Source organism: Delphinapterus leucas, chromosome 3 (assembly GCF_059928025.1).
Source record: "Delphinapterus leucas isolate spDelLeu-1000000601 "Yukka" chromosome 3, BTC_Dleu_Yukka2, whole genome shotgun sequence".
Lineage (NCBI taxonomy): Eukaryota > Metazoa > Chordata > Mammalia > Artiodactyla > Monodontidae > Delphinapterus > Delphinapterus leucas.
Window position 1 is genome coordinate 99,610,664 of NC_143131.1, and position 17,847 is coordinate 99,628,510.

At 44.0% G+C, this 17,847-nt stretch overlaps 1 protein-coding gene across 4 annotated transcripts in view; it reads left to right on the forward strand.

Moving 5' to 3' along the window:
• Positions 1-17,847, forward strand: part of TNFAIP8 (TNF alpha induced protein 8) — a 122,467-nt gene that overhangs the window by 75,168 nt on the left and 29,452 nt on the right. Inside the window, exon 1 of one of the 4 annotated variants that reach the window (XM_022590590.3) lies at positions 8,699-9,378. The exons of the other annotated variants lie outside the window; for them this stretch is intronic. Coding sequence (XP_022446298.1) covers positions 9,306-9,378 — 73 coding nt within the window. The 5' untranslated portion in view covers positions 8,699-9,305. Of the gene's footprint in view, positions 1-8,698; positions 9,379-17,847 lie in introns of those variants that run through there. 4 annotated transcript variants of the gene reach the window in all.

Genomic DNA, 17,847 nt, shown 5'->3' on the forward strand with positions numbered 1-17,847 from the left:
CAGTAGCGCTGTGCTGGTAGAACTTGCTGGAAATCCATCCTCTAGGATGCCGAGGAAATCTGTTCATGGGGAGGTTTCCCACTGGAGGGGCTCTGCTACAAAACCACCTAAGGGGGACGCCAGCAGAAGCTGCTGGAGGCTGGTTGGTGCTGACCACCATGTACAGCAGGGGCCAGTCGCTGAAGAAGGTGCCTGCATTGCAGGAACTGGGGGCTGGAGAAGCCATGTATGCTTGAGGCAGCTTGCAGCAAGAGCACACCAGAACCAGGAAACAAAAGTTCCTCTTCCTGTAATGTCTCTCCATGGCACTCCACTGACAAAGCTTAGGGTAGAACCAGCTGGCAAGACAAAAAATATGTAAAGTTCCATCTTTATTTTTGCAGAGGGTGAATTGGAGCTGTGAGGCAATAAATTGATCACTGGCCACCTCACAACTTCTTAAACCTTGAAATCAGATTGTATTCCACTATCCTAATTTCCTGTTTCACGTTACTTTTCACATAATATTTGCTTTTTAGTACAGCAACTGCCTACAACCCAGCTTTGCAAAGTAATGCTCTCATCCAAAGAAATATAACAGTCTAATGTTACACTGTGAACTGGCTTGAACTACTAGTTCACGCAGTGTCTGAGAGATGTTGAATAACGCTATGTCTTCCTCAAAAATTTAAACACCCCCTCGAGTTTGCTGTAGTGCTCTCAGGCACCATGGCACACAATTTGAGGATATCAGAGCTCAAATTGTAAGTCTCTTTCACCAACTCTGACCACATCATTCTAACATACGAGAATCTAAGGTACCGATTTGGTTAAGAGTACAGAAGAGTCAGGTGTAATGTAAAAATTGTATAGGGTCAATATTGTTTCTGAAAATCTTTTAGGAAGTTACCAGATTGGAGGATAACATACCATCTTCCAGTAAGTATAGGACTTATTGTAAGTGTTTCCTCCAGCATTGGAACAAGTTCCTGTTTCTTTTGGACTAGATTGGATAGTTGCCTTGTCTTTAGAGGTACTTTGACATTAAAAAAAAACATGCATAGCCTTAACCACGACATTCAACATCAGTGTATGAGATGCCCCCAGTGTGAGAGGCAATGCAGAAACAAGGGTCAGAGAGGGACCAGCAAAGCCCCAGCTCCATCTCATGCTTACTCTTCAGCATAAAATCATTTCATGGTGGCTAATGCACCATTTAGGTTATTATTTCTCTCTCTCTTTCTGTCTGTTTTGGGCTGATGGTACATAACTGAATTTGAGAAAGTTGAATGGCATGCGATGGGACTTTGCTGAATTCAGTAGTAAAAATTCTATTGAAATAGTTTTCAAATTTAAAAAGTTAGTGATTTGTAGCTTTCTTGTTTCTACGAGGAAACGAATGGACTTAATAAGACCTTTTTTAGGTAGGTAGGCAGGTATACTGTTCATGTCACCACTTTCCCAGAAAATACATTCATTTTGGTAATGTTTACAATTTTGTGAATCGTAACTGTTACATATTTCTATAGCTCTTTAAGGAGAAACTGAATAACTTAAGTTTTGTAACCTGACCTATTCAAAAGGAAAAACTTCTGATCCATGCCTTTCAGTGCTACCTGCAAAACAGCCTCCCTTTTCCTCCTGAAACCCTGTTTGGATAAGTTCTGCTTTGGTTCACATTTTCATCACCTGCTGAGTTTGTCTGCTGAGTTTCAGCCTTGGCTACTTTCACCTGGCAAGCCTGTCTAGCCCTGTAGCTTCACCTCCCAGCGTTTTCTGTCTCTTAAACAGTGACGAGTTGGCACGAATATTAACTTAATAGAGAATCTACCCATGTCAGAAACTCAATGTTAAAATCCAAATATGACAACTTGGAATGGATTAGACTTTCAAACGGATCTCAGACCAGGAGTCTATGGTCCAAATTCCACATATGAGCACTACTTCCGTTTTCTTATGGATTTCAAAAGTTTGGTCAGAAACCCCGATAAAGATCTTAACTGCTCAGATGTGATCAGGTAGGGACACTACCCAACCTGTCTTGGCATCCTTTTCTACCCCCTTAGAATGAACACACGGAAGAGAAAGAGATTGTCACTGCTGCCGCCTCAAGCAAAGCTGCTTGCTTCTGAATACTTCATGATAATCAATAGCAGATGTGTGGCCAGCCCTGGAAAGTTGCATAACTGTCTCACATTGCATTCTACTGCAATTACTAGCCAATACGAGGGGGTCTCCAGTAGGCTGTTGAAAAAGAAAATTCAGTTAAAAAAATCTTTGTTTATCTCCTCATAAAATTATTTCCTTGCAGTAAGCAGTATAGGTAGTGGTTAGAGTGGAAGTAGTTTGAATATTACTGCCCTTAAACTTGAATTTCAGTTCATTATAAGGAGGAACTTTCTAATGATTAGAGAGGAAGTGGGACCCTGTTAAAGGAGTGAGCCTCTGTTAATAGAAGTAATCAAGGAGATTCTGGATGAATGCTTGCTGCCTGTGACGTGTCTAGGAGAGTGCTTCATAGCCAGGTAGAGGATTAGAGTAAATGACCTCTAAGGTCAATTCCAAGCCTGAGTTTCTGTGACTATGATCACTGATCATGTTTTCCTCCTGCTCCTTTTCTGAAGATACGCCAGGGATGCATAGGTCAGGTGTGGCACGGCCTTCTGGGTCCAGTCTCAGCCCTGCCTCTTTTCTTCCTGGCGAATCCCTTCTGTAGCCCCTCTCAGGTTATCCCGTGTTGACCCCATTAACCTGGGCACAGTGAGGTTCAGCCCTTTTATTTTCACTTTCCATCGCTGGACCACACACATTAAATTGCCACACCTATCTGGAACTTCTGTAGGGCCAGCATCTAGGGCTTCCAAATAGATGCTCCACAACCTAAAATAATCTGGCCTTATTCATGAAAGTATTTGCAACAGTGATGAGGGGAACTTCATAATTTTCAGTGCTTCGTCACATTCTTGACTCATATTTTTATTGTTGCTACCTTGTGAAATAAGTGGCATTATCCCCATTTTACAGATGTGCAAACAGACGCTCAGAGAGCTTAAATGGCTTGCTGATTTTTAGAAGAAAAGTGATAGAAGAATGAATAGAAAAATAAAGTCCTAATGTAAATGAGGCAGTGCTTACTGAGTTTGTGGTAATTAGGCCCAGTTCTCCCACATTGAGTCTGGTGTTCTCTTCTCTGCTCCTGGCAGCCTCACATCCAAGGAGGTTTAGTCAGGGTCCTGAGCGAACTTTTACTTTAAAAAAGAAAAAAAAGAGCTTCCCTGGTGGCGCAGTGGTTGAGAGTCCGCCCGCCGATGCAGGGGACACGTGTTCATGCCCCGGTCCGGGAGGATCCCACATGCCGCGGAGCGGCTGGGCCCTGTGAGCCATGGCCGCTGAGCCTGTGCGTCCGGAGCCTGTGCTCCGCAACGGGAGAGGCCACAACAGTGAGAGGCCCGCGTACCACAAAAACAAAACAAAACAAAAAGACCTGTAGTTTCATGTGGCTGAATAAATAGGCGCTATGAAACTTATGGTTTATTTAAAGCATTGAATATCAGGAATGGAATAGCTTTGATTTGAGGCTGTGATCTAAGCATTTGAACAGAGTGATTTGAGCATTCCATCCTAGAATCATGACCAGCTCAAACTTTCTGAGAATCTTCCAGTATAGCAATCTTTGAATTATTCTTCTGCAAAATAAAGGACTTGAATTTTACGTGAGTAGTTTAATAGAGTGAGAAAGTCTGGATATAGGAAACAGGAGGTCTGGTTTGCATTTACTGTAGTCTCAAAAACATTATTACTTAGTTTTGTGACCTTGAGCAAATTTTATAACCTCCCTTTCTTTATTTACATATCTGTAAAATGAGTATAGTGACCCAAGGGAACTAACTGAGAAGTCTGAATAAAACATATATAAATGCAAGGCATCATAAGCTAAGTATTACAAAAGAAAGACCCAAAGACATAAATTCTTCAGATAGTATTTTCGGACCTGATTTTGAGTGTGTGTGTGTGCATGTGTGTGTGTGTGTGTGTGTGTGTGTGTGTGTTTCATCATCTGCTAAAAGTTTTTAGCAAAAGGAAGATTTCTTAGGAGAGAAATAAAAGCGAACACTGATATAGTCTAGGAAACAAGTGTCTCCCAGATGTATTGTTGTCTCCCTGTGTGCGCTCACTTCAGATGTCAGCACTTCTTCCCATTCCCTCAGAATTAACCACTCACACCCAGAGCATTAGTGAGCCTGGAGGATACACTGAAAATGCCATAGGGAAGAATGAGGAGAGGGTTTACCCAGAACAAACTTCAGACTCCCAGGCAGGGCCCTGGGAGGCAGCTTTCCCCATCCTCCGTCTCCACACTTATCCTCAGCCTTCTTCCTTGATTCACAGCAGTTCTGTCCCTGCCTCCCAATCTCCTCCACCTCATCCCAGTACCAGCAGTGCATAAGCAGGAGACCACTTGAGGCTCAGGGCTTGGCCTCCTGAGAAGGTGTGTAAGGAACCTCCACTGTCATTTGCAGGGCCCTTTCTCCACTATTGGTAAATAAAACTTTCTTAAGGAAGAAGAGTGAGATCACCTGGGCCAGGCAGGGGCTCTGGTGAGACACCCGTTTAGCCCCACCCCTCTTTTGGAAGGTTAAATACAAGAGAATGTCTGAGGAGGAGAAGAAGGATGCAAAGCCTGCAGCCCTAACCAGGTGAGACCAAGAACACAGATCCTTCTGTGAGGAGAGGGATTGAAAGCCAACTTCATACATAGATCATGAAAGCCTTTAAAGACTCTCAAGGGTGTAGACATAAATAACAGAAGAAAAGGCGAGGAAAGCCTCAAAGTCAAATAGAAGAAAAACACTTTTTTTTTTTTTTTTTGCGGTACGCGGGCCTCTCACCGCTGTGGCCCCTCCCATCGCGGAGCACAGGCTCCAGAAGCGCAGGCCCAGCGGTCATGGCCTACGGGCCCAGCCGCTCCGCAGCATGCGGGATCCTCCCGGACCAGGGCACGAACCCGCATCCCCTGCATGGGCAGGCGGACTCTCAACCACTGCGCCACCAGGGAAGCCCAGAAAGCCACTTTTTATACCAAGTAAACAACTCTTTTTTTTCCCCCGACCTAAAATGTTGTTTATACAGATTCAACCTCTTGTCAGCAGGGTAGAAATAAAAATATTGATGGAATGACCATTTCTGTAGCATGGTATTCTTATGACCTAGAAGCCGTTAAGTCTATAACAAATTGACAGAGATGCTTAGTCTTTTTCACTGCAGAGAACTTACAACATTCTTGAATGGGAGCAGAGTATGTGGTACCTCCTGAATGAACTGTACCTTCTCTTCCCAATTCTGCTGGCTTCTCTTCTGTGTAAATCTGAACACTTGCTGCCCTCCCCTGTTCTTAGCAGACATCTGGGCCACTGTAAGCAAAAGGTCCAAAGCCCAGGCATTTTCCCAACAGCTTTATTGAGGTATAATTTAAGAGGAGATGTTTCTGCTGTTCTGTATAAAGTTCAGTTGAGAGGTGGTGCTAATAAACCTTCCTTAGAGCCAAGATCACTTGGAAGGTTGAACTCTTTAAGTCTCTGGTCAAAATTACCAAAATTATGCCAGTAAGCTCCATGTGAGCAGAGCCCTTTTACATGTGACACATGTAAATATTCGATAATGACTGACTGAATGAAAAAAAAACCAAACAAACAAAAAACAGAATCTTAGCCAGCACTGTAACTCTCCCGTCTTGATACAGAAGGTGGGAGAGCCACTGTTGGACATGGGTAGAAGTTCAACATAGTATTTCAAAGCAGTTTGGTATTAAATGAGAAGTGCTGCTAACTAAGTTGCTATTTTGTATCAGGTGGTCTGTAAGAGATTGTTGTTGTGACTTCAGAGCATATTCCAAGCCACACTAAGAGGTGGTGGAGTGTTTCTTAAACATACAGAAGTGAACAGGTTGTACTTACACCAGACAACAAATCATTATGATGTACTGGAGCATATTTACTAGGGCTAAAAAGTAATCTCCTTTTGAAAACAGAGCAAAATCAAGACGAAGTGACTGACTTAGTATCTGTCTGTTACCGTAGACAACCAGGGAAACCCCAGAGAATCAGCTGCCCTTTGTCACCATTCTTTGGTGGGAGGGAGGCAGTGTAGCTTCAAGTTGTACAGGTGACTGAGGCGCATCCTTATCCACACAATATCTCTTTTTTCTTATTCAGTGAATATTTATTGAATAGATACTATTTTTAGGCTAGTATACAGAGAGTGTTGTGGAAAAAATAAACATAGAAACCCTTGGGTAGTTTTTTTGATGATTTCATAGAACACATACAAAATATATACACCATTTAAACCGACGTCCTCGTGTCATATATTATACAGTTGTAGTTCAGAGGAGTGAAATAAGAAGTTGGAAAGAGCTAATTAGAGGCAGACACTGAACTAATACCTTATTTTACTAACACAGTCAGCTGGTTTCTTCTTTTAGGCGGTTAAGGAGATTTAGATAAATTTACAGTTAACCACAAAACAGAGAAAAATGCTTACAAACAGTGAAACACACTTCTGTAGAACTTCTGAGAAGGACATGGACACTTTCATATGGAGAGGTCCTAGAATATCTGGAATTTTGGATCCTAAAGAAAAGTGGTTTTTTGGGGAGTGGGGTCGGGGGGGAGGGTAGGACAAGATGGAGAGAGGCTGTGATACAATCTTTTAAAATAGACTGAGCATGCCTTGCACTTGAGCTATATCAGGACATTGTTCCCCAAGGTGACTTCTGGACTGCATTTAAATACAAAAGTTTTTTGCCAGGTTTCCTGAGGATCCCAGCGAAAGTTCAAAGATCAACCTAGCTGCTAAAACGGCTCTAAATTGAATTAGGAGGCTGACACAGCAGCGCGTGAACTGCTCATTCAGCAGTTGTTCTCGGCTAAACTGAGTGGAGCTGAAGGCCTTTTTGTGAACCCAGTGTAAAACAAGTCTGACATTAGGATGTGTACTTTAACACACCTTATGTGGTTTGTACATAATTGGACTTGCAGGAGGACATTTCGTAAATCATTCTTATGGGGGCACTTTCTGAAGGAAGAAGGTAAAAGTGAGTCCTTCCTGTGGCTGATGGGGCCTGGACTTTGGGTTGCGTGAATCTGCGTCATCATCACCTTGAAAAGGTGTTGCATCTTACTCCAATTATAGATGAATGGGAACTATCTTTATGTAGTTCACAGCCCTGGTGAGATCCTGCAGGGCTCCTGGCTGACATCTGTGGAAGTCTGGGCTGCCATGGGGGAGGGCAAGGACAGATGGCTCGTGTGGGGTGAGGTGGGGAGGCTTACAGAATGATTCCTTGGATGAGACAGGAAAGGTCGCTTCTGACCGGTAAGGGAGCTTTTCTTTGGGTTCAGAATGACCTTCATATCTCCTCCGTAAGTCTGAAGTTACAGAGTGAAGGTATGCATCCTAGCAGCTCAGGATGTGTGGCAGGGGGGACCTCGCACTTAACCGCGATTTTTGGAAGGGTGCAGCCTGTTACCCTTTTGGTGGTGAGGTCAGTTTCCGGGAGGCTCCACAATACTGATATTTTCCAGATGTTTCTCCTCTTTTCTCCTTTCTGACTGGCTATGTCTTCCTCTCATCATCCTGCCCTTTTAGTAGAATTGAGATAAAATTCTTCTTGGTGTCTTAAGCATGTTAGAATCACTCAGCAGTAGGAACTGATTTAATATCTAGGTCTTATATTAATATTTATAATAGCCTTCGCTGCTTGTGAACAGCATAAACACTTCTTTTCTGTTCAAACCCAATACTGAAATAAAACCCAAGAATATCTTTTACAAAAATTTACTTTTAATAGTGGTGGTAGTTTTTAATAATCTGTGTAGGATTTTATGGTTTTCATATCACTTTTTGCTTATATTACCTTCTTCAATACCAAACATAAATTTGTGAAGTAAATAAAATTGATTAATCCTCATTTTCCAGATGAGGAAGGGGAAGCCCAGAGAAGTTAAATAATTTGCTCAAGGTCATACAAATAATAAATGGCAGAACTAAATCTTAATTCAGATTCTTTATATCTGTTGTATATTCTTTTCATTAAATTTACTATAGGGCCTCTCTTCTTGTTTTTTGCCCATATTAAAAAAAAAAGGGAAATGAAGAAAAAGAAAGCAGCTGGAAAATATATTTATTAAAAGAATGTAACTTTTCTCACAGTTTCCTATTGGATCTTTCAGGTATGTTATTTGAGGACCTGTTGCCTTAGATTGGTAATAAAACTAATGCTCTGCAAAATACCTCATTAAGACAGGTATGTCGGTGGCAGCTCTGGTCTCCCATTCTCCGAAGGAAAAATTAAGGTTTCACAAAGCTAAGACGTCTTCCTCTCAGCCGGTTGTAGGAGCTTGTGGACCCGACCAGGGGGCAGAATTGAGATCTGTCCTCCAGGCTCTCCAGCCTCTTTATTCTATCAGCATTTCAAAAGCCTGACTACCTCCCCACCCACGCCTCCTCTTTCGGCTTTTTGGAAGGAATTTATCCCTGGTAGTTGCTATTAGCGCGGGGAGGGAATCGCCCCCTCTGTCTGGAGGATGGCCCTTGCGTAACTGCAGAGGAGTTAGTTCTCCCGGGTTGGGGGTTTGAGTAGGAGTGCTCGCCCGGGTTATACGGAATGAGAAAGCCGCCCTGTCTACTTTTCCTGCGCAAAGGTAAGGGGTGGAGGCTACACCCCACTTTCTGATAAAGGCCCCCCTCTTGGGCTTGTGAAGCAGGTACCTTCCAGGCACAAGGATCAATATCCACGTTACTTTCCTACAAAAATAACGTGTAAAACCGAGCAGCTTTAAAATCCTTCATTTTGGGCATATAAACCCCAAGACACAGAAAGTTAAATGGGCGTCGAAAAATGTAACCTAAAGATGGAGAAGCATTCTTTGGACTGCGTATGCGTTTATGCCTTATGTAAAACAGCAGCGCGCGCCGAGATGGGTCTTTTTTCTTCCCTTCACATTGATTTACCAGGCATGGCCCGTCCGGGGTCCTGGCGGCCGGCATCCCTCTGCCCGGCCCCTCCACAAAGTCAGCCCCACCTGCGTGCGCCCGGCCACCAGCCGCCAGGTCGCCGGCGACGGGCTGGGGCGCGCGCCCCGGGGGCGGACTCCCGCCGCCCAGCTGAGACGCGATTCGTCACTCTTGCAGAACTTTCCCCCTGAAAATCCCTGCACCAGAACCAGCCCTCCCGCCCCGCGGAGGTTTTGATTTTAGTGGCTTTCCTTCCTTTTATTTTCCGTCGTGTGCGGGTTTGGGCTGCCAAGCAAATTTGCAGCTCGTCCATGTCAGCGGCAGTCGCTTCTGCCACCGCTTATCCTGACACCATGCACTCCGAAGCAGAAGAATCGAAGGAAGGTACGAGTTTGATTTTGCTGGGGGGCCCCGCCAGATTCTGCGGAGGAATGTGGAAGTAGGGCGGAGTAGGGGAGCAGATGGGAATTTAAAAGTGCGCGATGGGTACTTTGTCCGCTCTCCTTGCGCCTTCGCTGCTCAGTTAGAGCCGAATGTGCCGAATCCTGGACCCTTCTTACCCCGCGGCCGTTCAAAGGGGAGGGGAGGAAGAGTCGGACCTAGCTCAGCCAGCCCACTAAAAGCTGCTTTCTAGATTTCTCTGGAAACGGAACAGCCCCAGTATCGACTCCAAGAACGCAAAATGTACTTGGAAGAGCGCTGCTTGCCTGCATCAGGACAGCCGAAAGCCAGATCCCCTGGAAGAGCCTTAAGAGTCAAGGGTCTCTTGAAAAAGGGGTTCAGAAATTGGAAACGTGGTGTGTTTCCGGCTAAAAGGGGAAGCTGCGGGGGGAGGGGGAGAAGTGAAAGATCTTTATTTGGGGAATAGGTTGGTTTTTTGTTTTAATTTTCTTGTTGGCTGTTCAGCAGTGAATTTATTTTGTTGGAGGCTTTAAGGGGGCTGAGAGATGAGGGAGGCCTTGTGCAGCTTGAAACTGAGGAGAGTTTGTCTGTTTCCAACTTTGCCAAAGCAGAGGGTTTCATTTACTCCTAACAGAGAGCGGGTGACAGGGCTGGAAAAGCTCCAACCAAAACACAATTATACGCTGCTTTTAGTTCGGGGAGTTTATTTGTGTGTGAGTGTTTGTATGCTTTGTTTCCTGAAACTTTATGTATACAAAAGTCCTCTTGTAAGTTGAGGTAGGAGTAGGGATAGTTGGGGGACTGTTCAAGATTGTGAAATTTCTTTTCTTTTCAAGTAGCCTCTTGGGAAACTGGTAAATTTCAAGTCAATCACAGCAGCTCTGGGAGCGTGAGGAACAGAAAGGAGCCCCATCGTTTCCCCATTTGGTAGATACCAGTCAGGGAGAGCCTTTGAAACTTGTCCTCTTCTTTTACAGAGTCCCATCCCCAAAGTAAAGCCCTGAGTTTCAAGATGTAGTCTGTGTGGGCTGACGTCTACTTTATTATGCTGTGTGAAGGAAGCAGTCAATAAAAACAAGCTTGTTTAATAGAACTATGGGGCTGATGTGAATGAAAAATGACAGCCAGGAGCATTGTTTTTCAGCTTGATGTGGAGTTTGGGGGGTTAATGTTTCCTTGCTGCCGCGGAGTCTGTCCTGATGGAGCTTTGTGCTGATGGAGGCTTTTCTGTTCTTTTAGACAGCAATTTACATAAGTCACAAGTAGTCGGAGGCAAATAGGAAACTGGCTGAGCGAATCCAGTGGTGAACTTTTCTATGAATTACGAGTAGCACTTACATTGGTATGTTTCTCCCAGGCATGTTTTTTTCTTTTGAAAAAAAGGGAGTGGGGAGAAAGTGGAAAACAGTATCCCAAAGCATATGATACATTCTTCTAACAGCACCCACATTCTTCTCTCCTTCCCAGCTCACCCATTGCAAGCCTGAAAACTGGAGTGTGAAGAGGTCTTTTAATGTGCACCCCACCTTGTTCCTTACCTTATCCCTCCATTTGCCATCATTTACATTCTACAGATCTGTAGCAAATTATCCTGCCTCTGCTTTTTACAGAAAGCTCAGAATGTTTCTTTTAAAATAATATGAAGTGCTAGAGTTTTAAATTGATGGCAGTTAGGGTAGGATATGGAATAACTGTTGAGGGAGATTGAATAAATACTTCATTAACAAATGGAATCATGGTAGCTTCTGCCTGGAAATAAAGGATGAGTGTCTGTGTATATATGTGTGTTTTGTGTGTGTGTGTGTGTGTCCCTGGCAGTTCTGGCAAGACTGGTTGTTGGCTGTGATCTAGAACCCTCCATTTAGCTACCACCACTCAGAAAGGAACAATGCTGTTTAAATAGCTCCAGTTATCTTTATTCTCTATCCTTACTAATCCTGTCCCCTCTCTGTAGCTTTTTTTTTTCTCCTTGTGGACTTAATGTGTCCCGTTTGGTATGAGATCACCACAAACTCTTCACAATGTCTGCATTACAAGAAAACTGCCATTGGATGCTTCATGCCTGATTTGCTGTAATGAGAGATACTTTTAAGTCATTATTCTGAACCACAGTTTGAGACTAGTATACTTTGTTTGGAGTTGAATCTGAAAAAAATATCAAGTCGGATTCAGAAATCCTTGGAGGCCAACATATTTGTGTATGTGAGTGAATGTAGAAGCAAATGACTGGGGATATTGTTAAGCCATCATAGCTTAGGACGTACTTGACTCTGTGCCGGGAGTGCTGAACCTCCATCCTCGGTCAATAGCCACCTCCTAAAGAATTGATTTAATTTTGCCTTACAAATGAATAGGTGATTGTGCTTGAGTATTAAACAGAGAAAAAAAACCCAGACCTCACTTTATTGAAAGCTGAATGAGTTTAAGATATCCAGACATAATATGAATAGGAAAGCAAGAGAAAGGAAGGAAGAAGCCTACTTTATTAAATTAGGGAAGGCCATTGAAAGAAGGATATCAACAGTTTCCAGTGGACGGAGGCTTCCTGAGGAGATGGGTTGATGGCCATATTTTTGGCATTTAATTGATTCCTGTTGAGTAAATTACTTAATTATGAAGTAGGGAAAATGAATGGCAGTTAAGATCTCAGAAGCTCTTTCTAGTGTCAGGCATCAAGGAATCTGGGGCTCCTCTGTCCTGGTTATTGAAGCTTTGGTACCAGAAAGCAAGGAAGACCTTATTAAGGAGGGGTTGCTTTGGGAGGGTTGAGCTGTGAGTGAGCCCAGGTCCTCCTCTCTTGCCCATAATAGCACTTCCTGCCACCACCTCTCTCATGCCTCACCAGGCCTGCGATTTCACAAAGAAAACAGTAGCCATTAGACAACCCCCCCCCCCCCCGCCCTGCAACTTCCTGCTTCCAAACTGACAGACTCACCTTCACACACACCCACCCTCCCGGTGTCTGTGGAACAGGCGTGGTTCCTGCTGCGGAGGCCACTCCTTCCACCATGGGCTCCTAACTGCATCAGTTGGCCCCATGTCTTTCCTGGCTCCTTCCCTTCTGTGTATAGATGGGCTCAAGCTCCCTACTTTGGGGTGTTGGCACTTGATGGTCTTTCTTCCCGAAATCCTTCTCCCCACCTGACCCTCTTTTCCTGGTCAGGTCTTTGGAGAGGCTCTTTCTGAACCTCCATCTTAAATTAAGATCCCCAGACTTCCCTGGTGGCGCAGTGGTTGAGAGTCCGCCTGCTGATGCAGGGGACACGGGTTCGTGCCCCGGTCCGGGAAGACCCCACGTGCCGCGGAGCGGCTGGGCCCGTGAGCCATGGCCGCTGAGCCTGCGCGTCCGGAGCCTGTGCTCCGCAATGGGAGAGGCCACAACAGTGGGAGGCCCGCGTACCACAAAAAAAAAAAAAAAATTAAGATCCCCTTACTGCCGACTCTCAGGACACCTAATCTTTTCCTCACTGGTACTCACCACGTTGTTTAGCATCTTTCTGTAGGCCACAAGCTCTTGAGGGCAAGACCCTGTCTGTTTTATTCCCCCCACTATGTCTCCAAGACCTATACAGTGAGAGGTGATCATTCAGTATTTATAAAATGAATGAATGATCTTCATTTTTTAAAGGTAATCCTCAGTACTTTGTTAATTTTAGGCACTTATTTCTCCTTTAAAATGAACCTGCTTTTCTTTTTCTTTTTTTTTTTTAACCTTTTGCATGGTTCCTACTTTCTCACTCTTTGTCATCCCTCATCCACTGAAATCTGTCTTTTTCTCCACTACTCCACTGAAGTTGCCCAAATCACCAGTGATTTCCGAGGTGCTGGGTGACCAGTGACCCAGCATTCATATTTTCGTCCTGATCTTGACCTTTTTTTTGCAGCATTTGACACTAGAAGACCAGTGTCCCTGCAGTCCTAAACTCCTTCCTTAGTTCCTATGCCTCTACACTCTCCTGATTTCCCTTCCTTTTTCTAGCTGTTTCTTTCTAATCTCCTAGACCTCCAGCCTGGGCTTTTCTAAGAGCCATCTGTACAGCCAGCTGCCTGGTAAACACCATGCTTTTTTTTTTTTTAATTGAAGTATAGTTGGTTTACAATGTTGTGTTAGTCTCTGGTGTACAGCAAAGTGATTCAGTATGCATATATATTTCACATTCTTTCCCATTATAGTTTATTATAAGGTATTGAATATAGCTCCCTGTGCTATACAATAGGACCTTGTTGGTTATCAATTTTATATATAGTAGTTCATCCCAAGCTTCTAATTTATCCCTCCCACCCACTTTCCCCTTTGGTAACCATAAGTTTGTTTTCTATGTCTGTGAGTCCAGGTAAACACCATGCTTTAGTGAATGTCAAATAGGTATCCCATTCAACAGGTCTACACTGAGCCCATCATTTCCTACTCTTCACAAATCTGATCCTCCTTTTGTATCATCTCTGAATATCACTGCACTCTTTTTGGCTTCCAAACTACAAATCTGCACGTTGTCCTTGACCCTACGCTCTCCTTTATCTTCAGCTTCCACCTGGCACTTCATCCTCCTCATTATCTGTTGAACGCATCTCCTTCTCTTCATCTTCCTGGCCCCTGCCTTGGTTCAAGCCCTCAGCGTTTGTACCCTCCTGATTACAATAACTACTTCTGTCTTCAGGGTTCTTGGTTGAAAGGGATGGAAATTGATTCCTGCTATTATGAGCTGAGGAAGGTATTGAAAGTATATCGGATAGCTCACAGATCCACAAAAAGAATTAGCCTCTGAAAAATGCATCAGGAAATGCAACTAAGCATCTCCTGATTAGGACCTCACGGTGGCCTTGGCCTCCTGTATATTTTTCAGTTCTGTCACTGATGGGACTCCAGATGTGATTGAATATTTGGTCATCCTCGACATTTAAAAAAATCTCAGAAATAAGCCAGCTGATTTGTCAGTGCTAGATTGTGTCCTTGCCCCTTGCTGCCTGTGGGAGAGGGGAGTTCTGGTTCCAGCTTTGGGAGTGAGAGGTAGGGGTGTGACTCCTCCAACCACTTGCAAAATGAGCATTTCTTCAGAAATAGAAAGGGACTTCTGACATGGATCACCAAAACAGCAACAGACATCTACAACACCACTGGACTGGTTCATCCAACCCTGGTGTTGCCCTGTTTATTTACTTCCTTGTTCCCTCAACAAATGTCGTTTCTTTTTTGGGGATCATTCTCTTGCCCCTCCTCAAGTGGGTAATGTCTCACTTACCTAGTGGACCCAGTTTGGAGTAGGTGATCTTTCATGGCATTCCCATAATACCCTGTATTTCCCTCAGTAGTACCATGTTTTCATGTATTATGGCTATTAATTTTCTTTTCCTTTGCCTCCACTTCGTTATAAGTTTTTTCGGAAAGCAACATGTGTGCATGTTTTGTTTTGTTTTTGCTTGACCTAGGGCCTCTCTTATATAGTAGGGCCTAATAAAGCATTGTCAAATTAATCAATTTAAAATGAGATTACGTGATATGATGAAACTTTTTAGAGCAATGCTGAGAAGCTGTCTAGCCTCACTTTTACAGGAATAGTGCCTTCCAAAACTAGGGGACAAATCTATTTAGTATTTCTTAGATTCTCCACTAGAGTACTTTTTTTTTTTTTTTTTTTGCTGTACACGGGCCTCTCACTGTTGTGACCTCTCCCGTTGCGGAGCACAGGCTCCGGACGCGCAGGCTCAGCGGCCGTGGCTCACGGGCCCAGCCGCTCCGTGGCATGTGGGATCTTCCCGGACCGGGGCATGAACCCGTGTCCCCTGCATCGGCAGGCGGACTCTCAACCACTGCACCACCAGGGAAGCCCTCCACTGAAGCACTTTTAATGGCAGAGGCAAAACAAGCATGTGTCTTTGATCACTGGAGTTGGGACCTAAGGTGGCTTATGAACATCTCAAATTGCCTTGAAGACTGAAGAAACCATTTTGAAACTAAAATGTACTGAGTGCTTCCATGTGCCAGGCACAGTGCTAAGCATCTGTTTATGTATATTATCTCATTTAACACTTGTTTAATAACCCTTTGTTTGAGTTCCACATAGCAATTAAGAAAACTAAGGTTCAAAGAGGTTAAAAACCATGCCTGAAACCACAAAACTAGAAAAGGTAGAATCAAGATTTGAATGGAAGTCGACTATCCATAGACCCTGGGCTTTCAACTGTGATGTGGTACTTCTAGGAATGTCCAAAAGCTGCTCTCCCCCATCCTCAAGTAATCTTGGCACTCAGGAGGATGCTCTCTGTGGTCCTGTGTCCACTTGTACCCCATTTTTGAGAAGACAGGAGTGGAGAGACCAGATGTCTTAGAGGAGAAAGAGAAGAGCCCAGGCTTGAGTACATCCTTCTACCCCTGATGCAGGAGATCTAGGAACCCAGCAGGACTGGGTGGGAGGTACCTGGAGCCTACTGCAGCAAGAGGGACTAGAGTACCTGTGGGACAAGAGAGGGACCTCACTTTCTGAGCCAGTGGCCAGCTTGAGAACGGAGAGCTTGGATTCCCCAGGTCACTGATGTGAAGCAAGGTTCAATTACGTGTGTGTTAAGCTATTACAACGGGGTGACTTTGTAGCATCCACTGAGTTTCAAGTTTCTTTAAAATCTGCAAGGACTATATACACATGTGAGTGATTCTCAGCATAGTTGTGTTCTACTCACTTAACTCGTCATGCCTCCTAATAATATGTTAATTTGTTGGGCATGTGCACAGGCATTTGCACTCTCAACTGTAGCCCTCCTCAGCTTTAGTATCATTTAACAGGTGCCTAACCTATTCCTCAGTGCTTCTGCAGTGGTTTCTCTGAGCTCCAGGTTGCTTTGAGTCCATCTCGCTAGAGACTGCCAGAGCTGGGGTCCCAATTCCTGGTGGGATTTCAGGAATGGATCAATCAGAGCACCAGTCAAGTGACTGAGATCAGTCAAGTGCCAGGACAAGGTATGCCTGAGCTTCCCCCCCCCCGCCGCAGCCCATGTGCCTTGCAGAACCTTGCCGGGATCTCATGGTCAGCATTACCCCACCTCCCAGGAATTTTAAATCTTCAAGGAGACAAAAAGTAGAGACTTCCACTACAAAGAAGGGGACCAATACCTGTCAAAGTATTGATCACAGAAAAGTTCAGTTCCATGGTGGTGATTTATTAATATCCTCTTCTATAATCAGAAAGCTCAGTGGTATCGTTTAAGCTGCCCACACCAGGTGGTGTCCTCCCTGTTTCAGATAATCATGTTCATTGCTAAGCATTACCATACCGGTGTTCTCCCCTTTCCCCTCCCTTCCCTAGCCCTTGCTTTGCACAGGGAATGATGAGTTCAGAGGTGAAGCAGTAGTTTGGCTCTGACGAAATGCACAGCACTTGGTGCAGCTGACCTTGATGTCATTTATAATGTAGAAGGTGCAGCCTGTGCTCTAAAACACTGGACTTTGATGTGATTGTTTCCTTTTATATAGTCATTAGCCTTGGAGCGCAATGTGCTGACAAGGACTAAAAATGGAAAATCCATTTAGAGATCTGTGCCATACTGTCTCCTCTGTGGTGGACATCACTGATAACCTGGTATTGCCTGACACCCCCAGCTCTGTAAGCCGAATTATACCGGGGCCTTTTTCTTCCTCACTTCTGAAATTTTCATCAGACTGAATTTGCTTCACACCTTTCTTGTCCTCACATGAGGATGCCTTGGAACAACCAGGATAACATGGATGATTAAATTCCCTGCTCCTGGGACTTCCCTGGAGGTCCAGTGGTTACGACTCCATGCTAGGGTGGGATAGGGAGGGTGGGAGGGAGGGAGACGCAAGAGGGAAGAGATATGGGAACATATGTATATGTATAACTGATTCACTTTGTTATAAAGCAGAAACTAACACACCATTGTAAAGCAATTATACCCCAATAAAGATGTTAAAAAAAAAAGAAAAAAGAAAAAAAAAAAGACTCCATGCTTCCACTTCAGGGGGCGTGGGTTTGATCCCTGGTCCGGGAACTAAGATCCCGCATGGTGCTCGGTGCAGCCAAAGGAGAACAATAACAAAAACAAAAACCAAATTCCCTGCTCCTGGTTGTCGATAATCCAGGAAGTAACCAAAAAATGGGTGGGTAAAAGACAATGCAGTAGGGTGAGAGAAAGTCTCGGGGCCCACTGATTTCATTTCAGCATAATGCAGTGGCTAGATTTGCCACAAACTGTTTGTCAGCATTTCCATATGTATGAGAAAGATGCTAACAACTTGAGAAACATTGAGATGAACATGGTCGTATACTTCATTCAGTAGATTGTGCCTAAAAAGATAGTATAAGCTGAATTTTAAAAAAAGTCAAATCAGTATATATATCTGAAATATTTAAGGAAGATCTACAGTGAGAAGCCTTTTATAATTAAAATGATTCCCCCAACAAATACAAGTAGAATCACCATGAATTTTTTTTTTTTTTT